The 17,087-nt window shown below is 40.6% G+C and overlaps 1 protein-coding gene across 2 annotated transcripts in view; it reads left to right on the top strand.

The window, feature by feature from the left end:
* PKD2 (polycystin 2, transient receptor potential cation channel) overlaps window positions 1-16,873 on the top strand; it is a 61,721-nt gene extending 44,848 nt beyond the window's left edge. The window contains exons 7-15 of one of the 2 annotated variants that reach the window (XM_043972012.1): window positions 1,492-1,659; window positions 3,942-4,123; window positions 5,430-5,550; window positions 8,127-8,225; window positions 9,492-9,613; window positions 9,851-9,968; window positions 12,908-13,071; window positions 13,541-13,688; window positions 14,836-16,873. In XM_043972012.1, the coding sequence (XP_043827947.1) occupies window positions 1,492-1,659; window positions 3,942-4,123; window positions 5,430-5,550; window positions 8,127-8,225; window positions 9,492-9,613; window positions 9,851-9,968; window positions 12,908-13,071; window positions 13,541-13,688; window positions 14,836-15,072 (1,359 nt within the window). In that variant the 3' untranslated portion in view covers window positions 15,073-16,873. Of the gene's footprint in view, window positions 1-1,491; window positions 1,660-3,941; window positions 4,124-5,429; window positions 5,551-8,126; window positions 8,226-9,491; window positions 9,614-9,850; window positions 9,969-12,907; window positions 13,072-13,540; window positions 13,689-14,835 lie in introns of those variants that run through there. The other variant, XM_043972013.1, reaches the window with a different exon arrangement.
* Window positions 16,874-17,087: the final 214 nt, after the last annotated feature.

Raw genomic sequence — 17,087 nt, 5'->3', positions numbered from 1 at the left:
TTGCATCATCTGTCTCTCAATTTAAAATATACAGTATCTATTACACACACAAATGTATGTGTGTGTGTGTATATATATATATATATATAAGTAGTGAAGCATCTACCTACCCAGATATGGTTCCATGATGGGAAGAGACTATGAAACAATAGTAACTGTCATAGATTTCTCAAACTAGACGTCACTAACAGGAGTCTTTGCTCACACATGCTGTGTCTTGCCCCTCGAAATTTCTGTAAGTTGTTCACACGCCAGTTTCATTTGATATGATTAATTGTATAACATCTCAGTACAAAATCAAAACTCTAAGCCCTCCTTCATGTGAGCCTCCTCATCATGTAGAGGATCAGCCTCTAGAAGCCTGTGGCAGCATGGTATAAGCTCTAATGGGTCTTTCTGTGTTGGAAAGGATTCAATTATGAAACTGGTGATGGCGTTCCAGGGCCATCTTCAATAAGTTAGGAGAGACCCATCACCAGATCGACTCCTGGGTAATAGCTTATATAGCTACAGCAACCCAGAGGCACCATCTTCTAGTGGATAAAGGAATCATGATCTGCATTGCAGACATAATACTGAGACTAATGAAACCACAGATCCTAAACACATTGAACCATGCTATTTACATATGTGTGTTTCCTATTCAGAATAAGTAGATGGGGGGCAGCTAGGTGGCGCAGTGGATAAAGCACCGACCTGGGATTCAGGAGGAGTGTGACCCTGGGCAAGTCACTTAACCCTCATTGCCCCTCAAAAAAAAACAAAAACAAAAAACCAGAATAAGTAGATAATACTATAATGAGCACAGAATATGCACCTTTAAAAGTAGCAGAATGCAGATGACCTGGAATTTTGATCAGTGTGGCTATTAGGAAGAAGTCTGGGAAATTTTTTTAAATTTATTCTTATGGCTATCTATTTGAAGATTATTCTTTTTTTTATGATTATTCTTTAGTTTTTATTTCCTAAACTATACACACACACACACACACACACACACACACACACACACACACTGACTTTGGGCAGCACTCATTCTGTTTTCTGATTAACCCTTATATGGAGTGAAAGCAGTGTAACAGTATAAATTATAATGACTAATCTTGGCCCTCAAGAAAATGGGGAAGGAGGGAAGGGAATAAGCATTAAGTGCCTAGTATGTGTCAGGCACTGTGCTAAGGACTTTATAAATATTATCTCTTTTGAAGAAAGGAAAAATGTACCTCCTTCCCTTCTTTGTGAAGGTGGAAGGCTACAAGTGCAGAACATTCCATATTTTGTTCCACTCACTTGACAAGTTTAACTGAGTCACTTTCTTCCTTCTCTCTTCTTTTTATTCCTTGTTGGAAGGCTTGACTCTGGGGAGGAACATGGAGAGGTATATATTGGGAAAGAGGGTGATGTAAAAACAAAAGATAGCAATGATTTGTTTAAGTTGATGGCCTTAAGACAATGGAATTTTAAAATTCTGATCACATGTCTTTGTCCTAGCTGTCAATAGTAGCTATAGGAATCGACATCTACAGGAAATCCAATGTGGAAGTGCTGCTGACATACCTCGAAGATCAAAATACTTTCCCTAACTTGGAACCTCTAGCATATTGGCAGATTCAGTTCAACAATGTGACAGCCGTCATGGTCTTCTTTGTCTGGATCAAGGTGATCTGTGTGTTTCACATATTCTAAGTGTCGGTCAGCCTAGTTTATTTTGATATCGTAGCTTACTTAGTCCGTGTTTGTTTAATAGTTTAAACCTGCAGAGTCTCTGTTCTGCATGAGGGAGGCTGTCATGGCCCCAGTCCAGAGTAAACGCATGAGTGCTCTGGACTTCGGAGGTGATTGTTGCAATAGCGCCCGGCTTTGACTAGGGAATGCAAGCAGAACGTGACTGGGTCTTGATAAGCACGAAGGTGAGGATGATGGAGCAGAGGGCAGGTGAAAAACTAGCCATGGTAGCGCTCAGTGATGAGCTGCTAGGTTGCAGAGGACCTCAGAGCCCCCTGTGATACTCCAACATGGCTTAGAATGTACAGCTCCACTAAGAGATAGAAAAGGGCACCTCTAGAATCCCCCATCAAATCCATAAAGGGACTCCCAGTCTGGCAGAGGAAAGGGGGGCTGGTTGAAGGAGCCCAGAGAGTGGGGGGAAAGCAAGCTCCTAAAGCCTTCAGGCAATTCCTTCCCTGAGCCTGCAGCTTTAAGAGAGCCACACTTGAGGGTTCAGGGTTTGTGGCACCCCCTGATTCCAGACCAAGCCCATGGCTGGCTGACTGAGCCCAGCTGGAGACAGCAGCCTCTGGGTATGCAGGGCAGGTATCACAGCCTGTCTGAACCAAACAGAGCTCGGTCTGAACAGCGCCTGAAGTCAGACCTAGCCTAGCAGACAGAGCAGCTTTAGAGTATACCAGACAGGGTCAAGGCTAGCACCAGGGGCCCACGCTCAGCTGTGGGAGAAAGGTCCTAGGCAAAGTGTAACCTGAATAGTCTGAGCCACTGAGGCAGGAGCCCAGCATAGGAGTGGCCTGTGAGGTCAGCAGCAGGGAGGAAGGACCCCAGGGACAGCTGAAAACAGAGAGGTGCTGGAGCCCTGTGAGAGCCCTCGCTGGGACCAGAATAACCAGAGCCCCTTGAAGGAGGGGCTTTGTCTAGCTCACCATACTCAGGAAAACATAGCCCTGCCCACACCATTGAGTTGTAGAGTTTGACCCAAGTGAAGATCCCTCCCTAAGCAAACCATGGAAAACTCTGAACAACATAAGGAAAAGCAGTGATTTGAAAGACACCTTAGGGTAAACCATTAAGAGGATAGTGATATACTCCAACAGTCCTCTAGCAAGAAGCACTGCAGACGGGGCAGCTAGGTGGCACAGTGGATAGATCACTGGCCCTGGAGTCAGGAGGACCTGAGTTCAAATGCGGCCTGAGACACTTGACACTTACTAGCTGTGTGACCCTGGGCAAGTCACTTAACCCCCATTGCCCCACCAAAAAAGAACTGCAGAAGTATCTAAAGGAAATGAAACAAGATACAGAATGGAAAAGCCGGGGAGGAAAGAATAGCAAGGAAAAGTGATACCTTAGGAAGATGGTGGGAAACCTGACTCAGGGTCCAAATATTAAAATGGATCAGACAGAAAGCAGTGCAACAATAGAACAAGAAATAGTTAAGCAAAACCAAAAGTATAGGAAGAAAGAAGAAAATCCAAGAAATACAATACCAGAAAACAATTGATCTAAAAAATCGGTCAAAGAAAGAAAAAAATAATAATAACAACAATAGCAAGTATAAGCATCTATATAGTGCTTTAAGAGGAGAAGGCCAAAATGGGAGGGACAGGAAACTATACTGAAGAGGAAAAGGAAGATGGGAATGGAAATCACTGTTGTATAATAGAGGGGCATAAGGTAAAGAGATAGAGTCATGGAGGAAGTGGGCTAATTGAGTTTTCCCTCAGTCATGACCACTCCATAGGGAGTTTCAAAGATGAGGGGACTTGTTCCCTCAACTTCTGCATGTGGAAGAGATGGGTATTCCTTTCTGATGACCTAGCTTGGAGGGACTGGTTCAGGTGGTGAGAGGCAGGGCAGCAGCAAGGCGGATAGGATAGTCTGGCCTGAATCCTGGGGCCACCTACATAGAGTGGGCTCTTTATATTTGTCACTCTCCAGCTGAGGTGGCTCAGCCCCAGGTTAGGAGTTTTCTCCCTTTGTCTCCCAGATCTCTCCACACTGCTGGAAGTACAGACTAGGTCTTAGGAAGCATTCGACTGCTTATTTGGGGGCAGGGAGGAAAAGAAGGAGCGGGTCCTTTATAGTCTTATGTTTCCTCACCCTTTGTGAGGGGAGCACTTTTTCACTTGAAGTTTAATGCAGCCTGGTTATATTCATAGGAAGTTGATGCTTTGTAGAGGTTGTAAATTCATTTCATATTTCTTTTACAGCTTTTTAAATTCATCAACTTCAACAGAACCATGAGCCAGCTGTCCACCACCATGTCCCGCTGTGCCAAGGACCTTGTTGGGTTTGCAATTATGTTTTTCATTATTTTTCTTGCATATGCTCAGTTGGCCTACCTTGTCTTCGGCACCCAGGTTGATGACTTCAGCACTTTCCAGGAATGTATGTAAGTATGTTTGCAGTTTTCAGAAGTGGCTGTGATCTTATGTTCTGGGGGGCTCTGTGAAAGACCTTGACTACTTCTTTTTTTTTTTTTTTTTTTGGTGAGGCAATTGGGGTTAAGTGACTTGCGCAGGGTCACACAGCTAGTAAGGGTTAAGTGTCTGAGGCCGGATTTGAACTCAGGTCCTCCTGAATCCAGGGCCGGTGCTTTATCCACTGCACCACCTAGCTGCCCCTTGACTACTTCTTGAAAACCAAATGTGTATTTTTTTAAATTTTAAAATAATAATGGAATTGACTTTCACAGAAGTAGTAGAGTTATATTAGAAATAAGGTGATTGCCTCCGAAATGTTGGCACTTATGTTAGTAATCTTTTTTTACAGGGGTCACTAGCTTTTTGATATTTATATTTAGTTCATTCCATTAGTTGCTCAATAAAATTTAGCTTTTAGTTCCTTAAACCATCTCTACTAAAGTAGTCTTGACCTCCAGGATTTTTCAGCACCAAAATGTAAATGTTAGCCATTAAAGGATTGCTAGTCCAGTGGCTTATTTGCATTGAAAGTTGTGGTCTTACCTTTTACTTTCAAATAATTCTGTGAATAAAACTGTCTGTGACATCTGTTTTTCAAGAAAAGCACTGAGACAGTATGTTGAGTCTTGGACTTTCCCACGTAAGCTCTGCTGGAAATCTCATGCTCTAGAGAGAAGATAACCCACATGTGGTAATTAGGAAATTGGAGGAGAGTAGGGAAGTTCCTTGCCCATAATCAGTACCCATGAATATTGTTGACTGCTAAGAGGAAGGACTCATTAGGTTTCATGAAGATCCATACTGAACAAATCTTCACTCCCATTGTAACGTCTGTAGACCCTCACTTGGGGTGCTAATTGAGATTAGATGTTTGGCCATTTACAGTTGTGGTGATATCCTTTAATAAAATTTTTCTAGTTTTTCAAGCAGATTTCAGAATCTACCCTGATTTTTGTGATTATAAGAATTGTTTCATCAGGGGTACCCCCATTGAATCCTCAGTACATGTCACTTTGTCATCAACCTTACAGTTAATCTATGCACTTTCCTCCTTCATTGTCCAGTTATAAGGAGACATATTTAAGTTACAAAAATTTATGTTCCAGAAATCTTTTGGTGTGATTGGTGGAGTTCTCTAAAATGCCTAATAATTTTTGAAGAGGACAAAATATGTGATACTTGTTGATTGTTGGTACTATTGATAAGGTCCAAAGCTGTGAAATCAGAGTTAAGAAATGTTCGATCAACTGTCAGACATTTGTTTTGTTTTTGTAGCTTCACTCAATTCCGTATCATTTTGGGAGATTTCAACTTCACAGAACTTGAGGAAGCTAATCGAATTTTGGGACCCATTTATTTCACTACCTTTGTGTTCTTTACGTTCTTCATTCTTTTGGTATGTACATCTCTGTTTATGATGAAGTGGTTCGTGCTTTTATTTTCCTTCCAATCCTGCCTCTTCTTTCACCTTGTTCTTCACCTTTGAGATTCTGTTAGTATAAATCTAGCCCTTTAAAAGCAGTGATCCTGAGGAAGATTTCAGAGAAACTATCCTGTTTTCGAAATGGACAAAGACATAAAAGTGTTGAGGACTGGTCTTCAGTGTGTGCAGATACCTCATATCCTTACCCTCTGTGGCTGTTTACTCTTTAGAGGTTTTGACTTCACCAGAGGAAAGGATGAGTTATAACCAATAAACCATTCATCATTTTACATGTAGCATTTGAGCATTCTCCAGAGTGTGCTGTAGAAAACAAGACTGATATACCAACTCATTTTGCTGGAATGCTTTTTGACATACCAATGTTTTCTGACATAGAAACAACATTCCATTCCCAAAAGTCTTCTCTTTCTGCAAAAGATAGATGGGAAGTTCATTTACTCAATTCTTTTCTGGGACCAAGATTGCTGGGATGGGGCAGCTAGGTGGCGCAGTGGTTAAAGCACCGGCCCTGGATTCAGGAGTACCTGAGTTCAAATCCGGCCTCAGACACTTGACACTTGCTAGCTGTGTGACCCTGGGCAAGTCACTTAACCCCCGTTGCCTGCAAAAAAAAAAAGATTGCTGGGATGTATTGTACTGAAAATTTTCTTCCTCATTTTCTAGAATGATTTTTAATATACATATATATGATCAATATACATATTTAATATACACATACATGATTTTTATATATGCAATTTTCTTATTCATTTTCTAGGATGATTTTTTTTTCTTTTCTTTTTTTCCTTTTTTTGCAGGGCAATGAGGGTTAAGTGACTTGCCCAGGGTCACACAGCTAGCAAGTGTGAAGTGTCTGAGGCCAGATTTGAACTCAAGTCCTCCTGAATCCAGGGCCGGTGCTTTATCTACTGCGCCACCTAGCTGCCCCTAGGATGATTTTTAATATACATATATATGATTAATATACATATATGCAATTTTCTTCCTCATTTTCTAGGATAATGTATATATGCATGTGTGTATAAATACATATGTATATGTGGATATTTGTTTATATATATGTATATATGAAAGGAACCATCCAGGTCATCTCATCCAACCTTCTTCAGTTTATGCTTAAGTGTAAGTGACTTGCTGAGGTCCCTGGAGAGTAAGTGGCTGCTTTTCCCTGACATTCTTGCCACTGCAGCACATCTTTAAAGTCAGTCAGGTCCGTGACCATCAGGATTCAGTAACAGGTCCCTGGGATCACAGGCATGTAGATTTAAAACTGGAAAGGGTCATTTCGGCCATCCCCTTAACTTTATAAATGGGAAAACTGAGCCCTGAGAAGGTCGTCATTTACTTTAATTACAAAGGTGATAAGGTATAAAGATAGGATTAAAACTCAGGTCCTCTAAACTCAAATCTGACATTTTCTTCTGTGCTGTATTGCTCTGATTTTCTTTAGGGTGGTATAATTTTTGGTGTCAGTTTTTATCATGAGTTTAATTTCATGTAACTGTAACATTTAAGGAGACCAAATATCTACGAAATTACCGATCCTTCTTTCTTTTATGGTCCACTTAAGCATCTTCTTCCTATAGCAGGCAAAAATTAAAAAGTTGGGTGGTAGGGTATGGTAAGACGGAGTATGATGTGCTAAATAGAATACTGGATGTTGGAGACAGGAAGAACTGGATTGAGTTCCTGCCTTTGAACCTTTCTCCCATCAGCAGGTATTGATCAATGTTTACAATGTGTCATACACTGTGGAACACAGAAAAAGGAAAAACACAAACCATTCCTGCTCTCAAGGAGTTTACATACTAATTGGTGCCTATGGAATACATAGAGAGCAAAATGATGACTCACGTGGCTGGGGAGACTGGGAAGGTATCTCAGAAGATGGCATTTTAGCTGAGTCTTGTAAAAAATAACAATAGCAGCAAAATTAGGAGGAGAAGAGGGTTTAGGGGGAAAGATAAAGAAGTTCTATTGTGGCCGTGTTCAGTTTAAGATTCCTAGGGGACATACAGTTCAAGATGTCCAATAGACAGATGGAGATGCAAGATTGGAGATCAGGAGAGAGGTGAGAGCTGGATAAATAGATCAGAGAATCATCTATCTTATCTTATATTTTTTTTATTTATTTACTTGTATCTTTGTATTTGTTCTACAGATATTCTATCTGTACTTTTATATGGACAAAGGAGTCTATGAATCACTTCATCAAAATTTGCGACCCTGTGTCCATATAGAAATATCTCTCTCTCCCAGTGAAAGGTAAACTTAAACATAGGAATTGTGTAATTTTTGGTATCTGTAGCCCTAGCTCCAAGCACTTAGTAGGTGCTTCTGAATACTTGTTGATTGGCTTAATTAGTTAAAAATACTTTCCAACATTTGATACTAAAACTATCAGAAACTATTCTCAGATACTTGCAAGATTACGTCAAAGTGGGTCCAAAAAACAAAAGCCTATGTGGGTTTTCTGATTGTTCCTTGAAAATGGTCTTGAAGATACATCTTTTTTTTTTTTAAAACAGAATATGTTTTTAGCCATCATCAATGACACATACTCTGAAGTTAAATCTGATATGGCTCAGCAGAAGACTGAAATGGAACTGTCAGATCTCATCAGAAAGGTAGTGAATTTATTCAAACAAACTGTTTCATATTTTGGCTGGATTCCTAAATCAAAAGACGTTTATAAAACTAATTTTTTTTTTTAAAAAGGTTTTTCCAATTAGGGATTTCAGAGTCAATCAGTCTATTCAGTCCTTCCAACAAGGTAACATTTAAACTATTTGATCAGTAGAGATTCTTTGAAATAAAAAAACTATATAACCATTTTTCTGTCGTTAAGTATTACCTCATTCAGAGGAATGGACTGACTCTGGAACCACTGATTGTAAATATTTTTTTAAATTTTTATAACTGCCTTTTGTTTTTATACCATAATAACTTCCTTGAAAACACACACATACACACACACGTATTCTTGTAACAAAGAAAGACATTTAAAGAAAACCAAATACAAACACAGTGACAGCATCTAATAGGAGGATACCACATTTCCCAGGCACAACCTCCACCCATCTTCCAAAAAAAAAAAAGAGCAGCGCTTGGTCTGATGTTCTTAAGTTAATCATTACTCTTCAGAGTTTAGCTTCTTTTGAGTGCTCATTTGACTTGAATTGTTATAGTAGTTGTATATTTTGTTCTCCCTTTTCTGTTTTATTTTGCTCTGAATCAGTTGATATAACTCTTTGCATGATTCTATCAGTTCCTCCTATTCTTCATTGTTTTTTCTTTTTTATTTGTTTCTTATTCTTAACATAACAGATAAATAAAATGGCAATTTTTATGTACAGTGTAGAAAAATAAGATTTTACATTAAACTATGAATAGTACATACAGCTTACCTTTGCTTTCTAAATATGTAATAAATTCAGCATATGAATTTCAAAGATATCCTGGTTTTATTTCCTTCTCACCTTCTTTATATTCATGTTACATGTTTTTCTTTTTTTCTTCTTCCCGGAGCAATAAGGATTAAGTGACTTGCCCAGGGTCACACAGCTAGTAAGTGTCAAGTGTCTGAGGCCGGATTTGAATTCAGGGCCAGTGCTTTATCCACTGTGCTACCTAGCTGCCCCTTCCATTCATTTTTTTTTTTAGAAATGCTTCAATAGGGGGCAGCCCTGCTGTTTACCTTGTTCTTCTGTTTCTGCTCCATGTACTACACATCACTTCAAGAAGTCCTCCCAGGCTGCTCTGAATTTGACCCTTTCTCTAGTTGTTACTAGGGCAATAACATTCTATTACCTACTTTACCCACCTACTCTATGGAGTGAAAGTCAATAAAATGACAGATTGGGATAAAATGAATTATGCCTCACTTTTTTTAGGGCTGTCAAAAAGCTATGATCAAACTGAAACTGAAAAAAACCACCGTGGATGACATCTCAGAGAGCCTGCAGCAAGCTGGCGGCAAGTTAAACTTCGATGAACTTCGTCAAGATCTGAAAGGGTGAGAATGCTGCTTTCCAAATTACCAATAGCTGTCAGTATTGAATTTTTGTTTTGGGGTATTGTGTTCCTGGTTGTAACTAAATGCATATGCACTAAGACAAGTGTTTTCCTGAAATGATCGCTATGAAATGTCTGGCTTCCTTTAAGGAATTCACCTCTCCTCCTTGTGCTTTCCTTTTTGTGGGTGCCAGACCCCTGATCTCAATAAATTTACCTGTGTTCTCTCCGTTTTCAGGAAGGGCCACACAGATGCAGAAATTGAGGCAATATTCACAAAATATGATCAGGACGGTGACCAAGAATTGACTGAACATGAACACCAGCAGATGAGAGATGACTTAGAAAAAGAGAGGGTACGTCTAGTTTGGGGTGGTGTGGATAACTTCTTAGAGGGGCTCATTCTAGGTAGCATTTTTGCAGCGAATCCTCAGACTCTCTGCATTTGATCATAGAACATGTGTTTGTGTCTTTGTATGCACTGTTAATTAAACTACCTAATTCTGTTTTGTTTTGTTTTTAACATTAGTATATGTTATTTATGCTTCCAATAAAGTCCATTGTGGTGTTTAAGTGACCCTAAGTTCTCCCAGGTTATGCCAGCGTACCTCAAGCTCTGGAAGATCCTACAAAATTCAGAAGCCTTCAAGTGTAGGCCCAATGATAACCTTAGTGTCCTTTAGTCTGAGGAATGGTCTAGCTAAGTTGGGTCATGCTCACACAAGATTTGCCATCAAGTAATAAATTCATTCAGCCACAGCCACTCACTTTTTTTTTTTCTTCAGGGCAATGAGGATTAAGTGACTTACCCAGGGTCACACAGCTATTAAGTGTCTGAGGCTGGATTTGAACTCAAGTCCTCCTGAAATCAGCGCTGGTGCTTTATCCACTGTGCCACCTAGCTGCCCCCAGCCATTCACTCTTTACCCATTATTGAGGGCTGTTATTTGTATTGGTGAATGAACATTATCTTTGCTGATGAAATTGCATAATTTTGTTTTCTCCCATGATAGCACGTAAATTCTTTGAGAGCTTTTTTTGTCTTTATATATTAAGAACCAACACAATGGGAACAATGGAAGGGAGGGAAGGGGAGAATTCACAAACAGAAACAGACTGTTGATATCATCAGTGTAGGGAACTCTTCATCAAGTATGTAGAACTGCACTTGCTCTATAATTATAGTCTTAAGCGTGCCCAGGGTCACACACAGCCTGTAAGTGATAGAGACCAGACAAGTCCTCCTTTCTTGAGGCTACATGTCCACTGTCTACGCCATATGTGCCTGGAATATAGCAGGTGCTTAATGCTTGTTGAATGGAACATGGTCTCTTAGTACCTGTGTGTTGAAGCTAGAGAGAAGCTTACTTAATGTGGTTGTTTTGGGAAGCCTACTTTTCCATTTAAAAGAAAAGTTTCAGGGCAGCTAGGTAGCACAGTGGATAAAGCACTGGCCCTGGATTCAGGAGGACCTGAGTTCAAATCCAGCCTCAGACACTTGACACTTACTTGCTGTGTGACCCTGAGCAAATCACTTAACCCCAATTGCCTCACCAAAAAAAATGAAATAAAAGTTTCCATAGACCAGCAACTTCAGCAGATAGAAATAGTCACAAATAGCCCTTGCCCCTCACTTGATCTGTGCATCCCCACTAACCATCACCCCCTCTCTCTCCTCCCATTTTGTGACTAAATTCCTTGAGAAGGTTGTCTGTAATCAGTGGTTCTCACCTTCTTATTAATTCTCTGCTGTATGACTTCCACCCTACTCATTCAACTGAAACTGCCCTCGCCAAAGTTACCAATAAATGATCTCTTAATTGCCCAAACTAAGGGCTTTTCCTGCTTCTCCTTCTTTTGACTTCTCTGCAGCCTTTGATGCATCCACTCAGCCCTTCTTTTTTTTTCTTGTGAGGCAATTGGGGTTCAGTGACTTGCCCAGGGTCACACAGCTAGTAAGTGTCAAGTGTCTGAGTCTGGATTTGAACTCAGGTCCTCCTGAATCCAGGGCCGGTGCTCTATCCACTGTGCCACCTAGCTGCCCCTAGCCCTTCTTGATATTCTTTTCTCACTAGGTTTCTTCCTGTTCTCTTTCCCCTTGGACCACACTTTCTCAGTGTCCTTCACCCTGTGACCACTCCTTCTCTAACTCCTTTGCTGAATCCTCTTCTAGGTCTTGCCCACTTAATGGTGAGCATCCCACAATGCTCTGCCCTGGATCCTCTTCTCTTCTCCCTCTATACTATCTCACTTGGTGATCTCATCCACCCCCATGGGTTCAGTTACCCTCTCTTTGCATATAATTCTCAAATCTATTTATCCAGCTCCAACCTTTCTACTGAACTTCAGTATCACATCTCCAACTGCCTATAAGCCAAACATGGCCAAAACTGAACTCATTATCTTTCCCTCAAAATCTCCCTCCTTTCCTAAGTTTGATGTTACTGTTGATGGCAGCACCATCTTCCCAGTCATCCCTGTTTGCAACCTGGATGTCACCAACTCCTCACTCTTTCAAACCTCTTGTATCCAATCTGTTGCCAACTCCTGTTGAATCTCCCCTCCAAACATCTCTCTTATACACCCCCTACTTTGCTGACACTGCAGCATCCCTGATGCAAGACCCTATTGCTTCATACGTGGGCTATTCCAATAGACTGCTGGTTGTTCTTCCTGCCAGACGTCTCACTGCCCCGGTACATCCTCCAAGGAGATTTTCCTGTCACCAGCATCCCCCTTCATATCTCCAGTTATAAATTCCACTGGCTTAGGATCAATATCAAATCCTCTGTTTGAAATATAAAGCTCTTAATAACCTGCCCCCCTCCAACCCTTGCAGTGTTCTTATACCCCTTACTCTCCTCCCACACACTCCGTAACCATGAGGCTGTCATCCTTGCTGTCCATCATCTGTGGCACAGGACACTCCATGCTCCAGGCATTTTCCCTGGCTGTGCCCCATGCCATCTGAAGCTCCTGGATTCCTTTGGGTCCCAGCTAAATTCCCATCTTCTGCAAAAAGCCTTTCCCAATTCCCCTTAACGTACTGTCCTCCCTCTGTTGATGATATCCAGTTATCTGGTCTATAGCTTGTTTGTACGTGGCATGTTGCCTACCCTATTAGATCGCGAGCTGCTGGAAGCGAGGACTGCTGCTTTTCTTTGTCTCTCTGGGGCTGAGGACAGTGCCTGGCTTATACAGTAGGCACTAAATAAGCACATGTTGGTTTGTCAGCTTCTGTACAGACTCCAGCTTCAGCCTCCTCATTCTTGCCAGTACTTTGTCCTTGCTGCAGGAGGATCTGGATCTGGATCATAGCTCCTTGCCCAGACCCATGAGCATCCGAAGCTTCCCACGGAACCTGGATGACTCTGAAGAGGATGAGGATGAGGACAGCGGCCATAGCTCTCGAAGGAGGGGCAGCAGCTCCAGTGGAGTTTCTTACGAAGAGTTTCAAGTGTAGGCATATTTTGTTTGGCTCTATTTTCATTCATTCATTCATTTTTGGCGGGGCAGTGAGGGTTCAGTGACTTGCCCAGGGTCACACAGCCAATAAGTGTCAATTGTCTGAGGCCGAATTTGAACTCGGGTCCTCCTGAATCCAGGGCCGGTGCTTTATCCACTGTGCCACCTAGCTGCCTTGGCTCAATTTTTATTAATGAGACTCTTAATGGGAACAAACTAAAACCATCCATTCTTGGACTCTCTCTAGCCGGAAACCCCGCCTCCCATCACCACCTTGACTTTGTAACCAAAATATTCATTTGGGAGGTCTGATAAAGCATTTCTTTCAGGTTGTTACACTGTTTCATTTCAATTTTGCTTGCCCTTTCCATCCCTTTCTCCCCAGCCCCCAAATTGGCTGGGCTAAAAAGAAAATGACGGAAGGTCGTGACTGTGCCTTCTCTTAATTATTGGTTCCCTGCAGGCTGGTTAGAAGAGTAGACCGGATGGAACACTCCATCGGCAGCATTGTCTCCAAAATCGATGCCGTCATCGTGAAACTGGAAATCATGGAGAGGGCCAAACTGAAAAGACGAGAAGTATTAGGACGGCTGCTAGATGGGGTGACAGAGGTAAGAGCTTCTGTGATGTAACTGCAGCAGAATAAAAATTGAGTGACTCTCAATCACATTTCTTCAATAGCAATGTCTGTAATATTAATAGTGGTAGTACCTGGGGCAGCTAGGTGGCGCAGTGGATAAAGCACCGGCCCTGGATTCAGGAGTACCTGAGTTCAAATCCAGCCTCAGACACTTGACGCTTAATAGCTGTGTGACCCTGGGCAAGTCACTTAACCCCCACTGCCCCACCCCCCCCCCAAAAATAGTGTTAGTACCTAGTACATTGGCATTATATAGGCCAATTGTTAATTCCAGCAGTACCGAGTTCATGTGAGAACAAAGCCAAGAGTAGATATTTCATCAGCTCACAATAGGATTCAGAGGCTCCATATATGGAATTCCACCCCCCTCCCCCCAGAGCTCAGGGATGTCTGTACTTTAGTCCTAGTAGATCATTTCACTTAGTTCTGTTCTGGGGCTATAGCTTATACCCATAGTTCTAGTTAGTATCTTGTTGATATGTGCTGCTGGTCAGAAGAGAAAACAGTAGGAATAGATTAGCACAAACCCATCCCATTATTAGAGAAAGCAAACTGGCTGACTCAATGCACCTCATTGAGGAGTAGAATCATCTTTGTATTTGAAAACTTCCCTCTTTTTTACAGAAGGAATACCTATTTTCCCACCTCTATATAGGTGTAGTAGCAGATTTCACACAAAGTGCTATAAAATTTTGCTGTATGACTTGGCTAATATTTCTAATAAATGGGCTCAATTTTTGCATATAAAGAAATCAGAATTTATGTGATTTTGTCTTATTTTTCAATCATTTACTCTTTTGTCTTACATAGTATCTTTTGAACATCAATAAATGTTGATAAACTATACCAAGTGTATATAAATTTATATTTCTGAATGTGAATTGCAGACATAAGATCATGAAGCCATAGATTCAGATCTGGAAGGGACCTTAAAGGCTATGGATGGAATTGAATATCCTCATTTTACAAACATACTGTAAGACTCCACTCTTACTCCTAGTGGTCCCAACCAGATCCCCTAAGCCCCGTTGACATTTTTCCACGTTTCAAAAGGCATTCAACCTTCCCATAACTTCTGCATCTCCCATCTTCATCTTTGTTTTTTCCTTCACCCTTAGGATGAAAGACTGGGCCGTGATAATGAAATACACAGGGTACAGATGGAGCGCCTCGTGCGGGAAGAATTGGAACGCTGGGAGTCAGATGATGCAGCTTCCCAAATAAGTCAACGCTTAGGCACTCCTGTGGGAGCGAATGGCCAGCCACGTCCAAGGAGTTCCCGTCCTTCATCCTCCCAGTCAACAGAAGGAATAGAAGGTGGAGGAGGAAATGGAGGTGCCAGTATCCATGGATAGCCTGTGCCTTTCTAATGAGAAGCCCACAAATCCTGAATTGCAGTAGTGAATACACTATTTATATCTCCTGACCAAGATCTGACGCTGGTGGTCCCTTTGATTGTTTTTTTTTTCTGCTGCACTTTAATTTATTGTATATAGATTATTCCCATAGATGAAGGAAGATTTTTTTTTCTTTTTCTCTTTATTGAGTACAGAAATAGCCACTTCTTTTTTGAAGAATAATGAAAGCGGTGTTGGATTGCTTTTATAAATCACTTGGTGATAAAGTAACCTTTTAAACCAGCAGCAATCATGCTTTCAGGGGAAAAAAGAATAGAATTTTGTTTCCAAACCCCAAATAAATCAAATTATGTCACATTTGCAGAATAGTTGAGGGAACATGACAGTGCAGACTTCAGCTTAGACTTATCTGAACACTTTATGTCACATCAAGCTTAGTTCTTAGCTTTACTTTTATTTTTTTTAACTGTTTGTGTCATGAGGGCCCAATATGAAATGTACATGAATGATGAGACAGAGAGATTCAAGCCAAAGGATGATTAGTCCTGCTTGGAATGTCTTTACTTGATTAGCACATTTATTAACATTTATTATAACTGTCCACTTCTGTGTTTATTAAGCTTTTGTGTAGAATTAAAACCGTAGCATAGCTGTCACGTGAACATTGGTTTGAATGGATTCATAGGGACAGATAATGACAACCAAAGATCCCAGAGTAGCCTCTGTAACACACTGAATGAGATTGGAAGGGATGTGAAACACTGGATGTTTATTCCCTAAATTAAAGCAAACTAAAATTTTTAGTACACTTAGGTAAGAGAAAGATCAATAAACTTCTCAGACCAAGATAAAACCAAATGGGGAAATGAGGACTAACTTACTAAATTCATATAATAAGAGGTTCAGATTTTATAAGATTTACTTTATTAAAATGTTAATATGAGGATAGCATACAACCAGAATGACCTAGCTTTATGGAAGGGACATTTCAGTATTGAAAGTAAGATCATCCCTGAAAGACTAGTTTATTTTGGAGCATTATGTTTCAAAGTAAACATGGTATGTTTATCTAAAGAAAAAAAATTCTGAGAGGTGTTAAGGTTCTATAACTAACTAACTGAAAGCTAATGGTACAATGAGATAGAGCGCCAGACCTAGAGTCAGGAAGACTCATCTTCCTGAATTCAAATCTGACTTTGGACACTTAATAGCTGTGTGACCGTGGGTAAATCACTTAACCTTGTTTGCCTCAGTTTCTTCATCAGTCAAATGAGCTGGAGAAGGAAATGGCAAACTACTCCAGTACCTTTGCCAAAAAAAATACAAAAACCCAAAACCCAAATGAGGTCCCAAAGAGTCAGACACAATTGAAAATGACTAAACAAGAGAACAAAATATTTCAGAACTTGACCTTAACGTCAAGAGTTGAAGGAAATAGGTAGGGCAGGATTATTTAGGATTTTTGGAGTATTGAAGTGGTTTATGTGAAATCCACTAATTGAAAACATAAGCACATATGATCCTTTGGATTGGTTTCTAGAGAAGATATGCCACATTCCTTCAGAATACTTCCTCAGTCTGACTTTTGCACACATTTTCCTTCTAATGTTATACTTTTTTCTGAATATGCTGTATCACCACAAAAACCTATGTACTAAAATAAAAAACCAATGTATTTGTATCATTAGGGGTGTATGTGTGTGTGTGTGTGTGTGTGTGTGTGTGTGTGTGTGTGTGTGTAGAATAACATGGTACTTAAGAACAAACTTCATCTTGAAGTGCAATAAATTTCATGGAATACCCATGTACGTGTTAACCATGTGCCAAAAAGCAATCATGGCCAGTAGTAGTCTTTTATAATACTCTATATTATGTTATTTTTATTTTAAATGTAAAAGTTTCATGTAACTGTCATTTTTTCCTTCACTGCGGTTGCCACCCTTCTTCTTCCTTAGTCATTGAAGAATGTAATCTTGCCTCCGTCTCCTTTTCTTTCCTACTCCTAGCCCCTA

This window comes from Dromiciops gliroides, chromosome 6 (genome assembly GCF_019393635.1).
Source record: "Dromiciops gliroides isolate mDroGli1 chromosome 6, mDroGli1.pri, whole genome shotgun sequence".
Lineage (NCBI taxonomy): Eukaryota > Metazoa > Chordata > Mammalia > Microbiotheria > Microbiotheriidae > Dromiciops > Dromiciops gliroides.
Note: the sequence above shows the minus strand (reverse complement) of the source record. Positions and strands in the feature narration are given on the sequence as shown.